The sequence below is a fragment of the Aulostomus chinensis genome, chromosome 1, assembly GCF_037954235.1.
Source record: "Aulostomus chinensis isolate RoL2024-O1b breed Wild chromosome 1, RoL_Achi_v1.0, whole genome shotgun sequence".
Taxonomy (NCBI): domain Eukaryota; kingdom Metazoa; phylum Chordata; class Actinopteri; order Syngnathiformes; family Aulostomidae; genus Aulostomus; species Aulostomus chinensis.
Genome location: NC_141320.1, coordinates 23,169,071 through 23,173,161, shown reverse-complemented (window position 1 = coordinate 23,173,161; position 4,091 = coordinate 23,169,071). Strand labels below are relative to the sequence as shown.

The following is a 4,091-nucleotide window of genomic DNA, read 5'->3' as shown; positions in this document are numbered from 1 at the left end:
GGCGTTTCACTGCTTTACATTTAGAATCTCACGCCAAGCCGGAGAAGCAGGTCCTGAATCAGTCACGTGGTCACTGCCGGCTGGCGAGGCTTCGGACGTCACCACATACGTCACTAAATACGCGCTTCACAAAACGAGACGAAGACGCGGGACGTTTCAAACAACAAGGAAAGAAGGAGAAGTCCGTGAACCCCCGGCCTCGGTCTTTGTCTCCTGAAGGCTGAGTGGCGCCGGTAGAACCTCAACATGTGCGCCGCGCAGCTGCTGCGGGTGTCGGTCCAGGAGCGGATCCTCGCCGCCGCTGAAGACTTCCTGCTGCAGCTGGGAGAAGGAGACTCAGCGGCTGGAGTCCCGGTGCTGAGAGCGCTGCTCACCGAGCGGCTGGCGGCGGCCGCGGAGGAGATCGTGGCTCTGCTGGAGGAAACCGTGGCGGAGTACGAGCGGGAGAACCGCCGTCAGAGGTTGCTGCTCGATGCCGTGCTGAAGCCCCGAGTCAGGCTGGACAGAGCAGGTGAGTCCCCGCAGGGACCTGCTGGGCCCCTCATTCAGCCAGAAAGTGGAGCTGCAGAGGTCGTCAGAGAGCATTTTGTCACCATCTGTGTTGAACTTTATTAGGAATGGTGTTGGTTCATTGATGAAGCTACCGGACTGAGGCTCAGGAGAGGACAGGAAGAGAGAGCAGGGACAGGACAGGGAGGACAAGGGGGGGGCAACTATAGGAGAAAAACAAACAAACAAACAAAAACAGTAACAACAATAACAACAGAGATTTATCGAGAGTTCGATCGGAAATTCTACTGGTCACCAAGAGACAAACTATAAAAATAGACCAGAGAGAGAGAGAGAGAGTAGAGCCAGCAGGTATTTCTTCTCAGAGTATTACAGTTCTACAACACAGAACAACAGAAGTTATCAGTCGAGAAAAACTCTCACTGACCTGTCTTTGTAGCCAGAGAGGCGTGTATTTTGAGACCAGGTGTGTGTGTGTGTGTGTGTGTGTGTGTGTGTGCGTGTGTGTGTGTGTGTGTGTGTGTGTGTGTGTGTGTGTGTGTGTGTGTGTGTGTGCGTGCGTGCGTGCTACGGTTTGTCTTGGATGCTGTGGGTAGCTGACTGTAGCTGATGTGGGGGACCAGAACATCACACCCCCAGTCCAGGATAGCAGGCAGGTCAGGACCAAACCACCAGGGCACCCAGAAACCCCCTGAACACAGGGAGCCCCAGGAACCCCCCCCCCCCCCCCAGGCCACAGGCCCAACCCAGGCCCGCGCTGGTGCAGTTAGCAAAAGGGGCAGCAATGGACCCACTCCCCGCCCCAGCTACCCCCCCATCCCAACATGGGTGCAGGGTGTGTGTTGTGCGTGGGAGTGTAGATGTGATGGTGTGGATGACTAGAATGTAGTTAAAATTCAGGGAGGCACCCGGGGCGTGGGAGCGCCGCCGGTTGCTTGTTTGTGTGCCATTTATTCTTTTTTATATATAAATATTAATATTAATATTGGTCCAGACGTTATGTGTGCCAGAGAGCTAAGTATTTCCCGTGTAGGTGTTTTTGTGTTGTGTTATTTTTTGATGGGTCCATGATGATCATGAAGTGAAAGAAACAAAGACCTGACGCATCAGTGGATCTCAGGAATCGTCACTCCAGGGCTGGAACCTGAGGTGTGAGTCACTGTCAGTGGTCAATGTTAAGAACACTCCCATTGACAGGCATCAGAAGCATGTTACCATTGAACTGAACCAAGACAAGACCAAGCTGAGGGGACATTCACACTGTGTTGCTAACTCCTGCTAACTGAGTCGTGTGTGACAGGCTGGCCCAGCATGCTGTGCATGTTGGTGTCCTTGTGTCGTTCTTCTGTAGGCTGCTACGGTGGTACCTTGTTAAAAGATGATCCTGTACACTGGAAATTATATCAGCCCATTAAAAACAACCTTTTTTTCTCCACTGCCCGGTTGGCCTGGGCTGGACCGGCCATTAGGGAATCATTCCACTTCTCCCAGTGACCAGCACCTCCCTGGCTGTGAGTGGAGGTGGGCTGACATGTTTAGCATCGGTACAGGTTCCCTCTGGTTCTAGGGACTGAACTCTCATTCTCCTACAGGGTCTCATTCTAGAAATGAACATTCTGACTAGCAGATGTGATCATGAATGGACAAAACCATTCAGCAGAGGGGACCAGTGACCTTTGACCTTGGTGACACAACGTTGATCCAAGCATCTGAAGCCAGCGTTTCTGTTCCCAGTTTGCTGACTGGTCGTCAGTAGCAGGACGTCTCTTTTCATTGAGTTGATTTCTGTTTCTGTCTGTTGCTCCACTGTTTCAGAGTCAAATGAAGAGATTTCTGATGTTGCTGTTTGTGTCCTGCAGATGTGGAGCAGCTGCTGGTGATTAAAGAAGAGGTTCCCCCTGAGCTGCAGGACCCAGAGCCCCCCCACATTAAAGAGGAGTGGGAGGAGCTCTGGACCAGTGAGGAGGGAGGGCAGCTTCAAGGGCAGCAGGAGGCTGATATCACCACGTTCACCTTCACTCTGGTCCCTGTGAAGAGTGAAGGGGACTAAGAGAAACCTCAGTTCCCAAAGCTTCATCAGAGTCTAACTGAGGAGAACTTGAAAGAAGAGTCTCTGAGCAGCAGCCCAATTCATCCTCTGAAAACAGAAGCTGATGGAGAAGAGAGTGGAGGACCAGAACCAGAACCAGCCAGCAAGGTAGATCCAGATCCACTTGTACAACCCCAGACTGAAGACCAGATGTCAGACTCTTTTGAAGCTGAGACTGAAGTCAGTGAGGATGATTGGGTCAGACCTGATAACACGGCCACCTCTGAGCACAAGGAACCCTTTGGCTCAAGGAGGAATTTGCTTCAGAAACTGAGCCCAGGACAGGAAGTGACTCATTGCAGCTCAAAAGATCAAAAACTAAAGACTGAAAGAGAATCAGAGATCATCAGGAACGTGACCTTTGGTCCTTCTGAATCTGAGACAGAAGTCAGTGAGGATGAGCGTCCCTTTAGGTGCTCAACATGCAGTAAAGGTTTTAGTAATAGAAGGCTTTTGGATAAACACATGAGAACACACACTGGGGAGAAACCATCCCCATGCTCAATTTGTGGTAGAGGATTCTCAAAGGGATATTTGAAAACACACATGAGAACACATACTGGAGAGAAACTGTTTCCCTGCTCAGATTGTGGCTCAAGATTTTTAGAAAAGGGACATCTGAAAAGACACATGAGATCACACACTGGAGAGAAACCATTCCCCTGCTCAGTTTGTGGCGCAAGATTTTCAGTAAAGGGTTGTCTGAACAGACACATGAGAATGCATACTGGAGAGAAACCATTCCCCTGCTCAGTTTGTGGCAAAAGATTCTCAGATCAGGGACATCTGAAAAGACACATGAGAAAACACACTGGGGAAAAACCGTTTCCCTGCTTAGTTTGTGACAAAATATTCTCACAACAGGGACATCTGAAAAGACACATGAGAAAGCACACTGGGGAGAAACCATTCCCCTGCTCAGTTTGTGGCAAAAGATTCTCAGTTAAGGGATGTTTGAAAACACACATGAGAACACACACTGGGGAGAAACCATTCCCCTGCTCAGTTTGTGCTAAAAGATTCTCGGTAAAGGGACATCTGAAAACACGCATGAGAACGCACACTGGGGAAAAACCATTCCCCTGCTCAGTTTGTGGCAAAAGATTCTCAGTAAAGGGACATCTGAAAACACACATGAAAACGCACACTGGGGAGAAACCATTTGTCAAAATATCGCACTGAAGCTTTGAAAAAAAGAGTGGGAAACGCAGGTTGAAAGCCAAATAATGAATGTATTCTCTGATAACTCCTCCCTGCCTGGTTGATCTGAGTCAAAGTTCCCATGTTTGATCAACTTCCTGTCCTGAAGACTTCACTACTGCAGGTGAACAGTTAGCATTGCTCTGTTTGATGAAGCTGCGTTCAGGGAATGAGGAAGTTTCCCTTTGTGCCAATGCTTTTCTACTAATTTGATCCTCTAACCCAGGGGTCGACAACTGCGGCTCCGGAGCCGCATGTGGCTTTTTCATCCTTAAGTTGCAGCTCTGCGTGG

General features: G+C 49.7%; 1 protein-coding gene across 1 annotated transcript; it reads left to right on the top strand.

Annotated features, from left to right (window-relative positions):
* The first annotated feature begins 2,934 nt into the window (after positions 1-2,934).
* Positions 2,935-4,091, top strand: LOC147270815 (uncharacterized). The gene has a single exon (XM_086200486.1). It carries the CDS (start codon positions 3,065-3,067, stop codon positions 3,779-3,781), a length of 717 nt encoding a protein of 238 aa, XP_086056612.1. The 5' UTR covers positions 2,935-3,064; the 3' UTR covers positions 3,782-4,091.

Bases quoted from the DNA above. Each gene is read 5' to 3' on its own strand.
- LOC147270815 (XM_086200486.1), top strand. From the start codon at position 3,065: ATGAGAACACACACTGGGGAGAAACCATCCCCATGCTCAATTTGTGGT.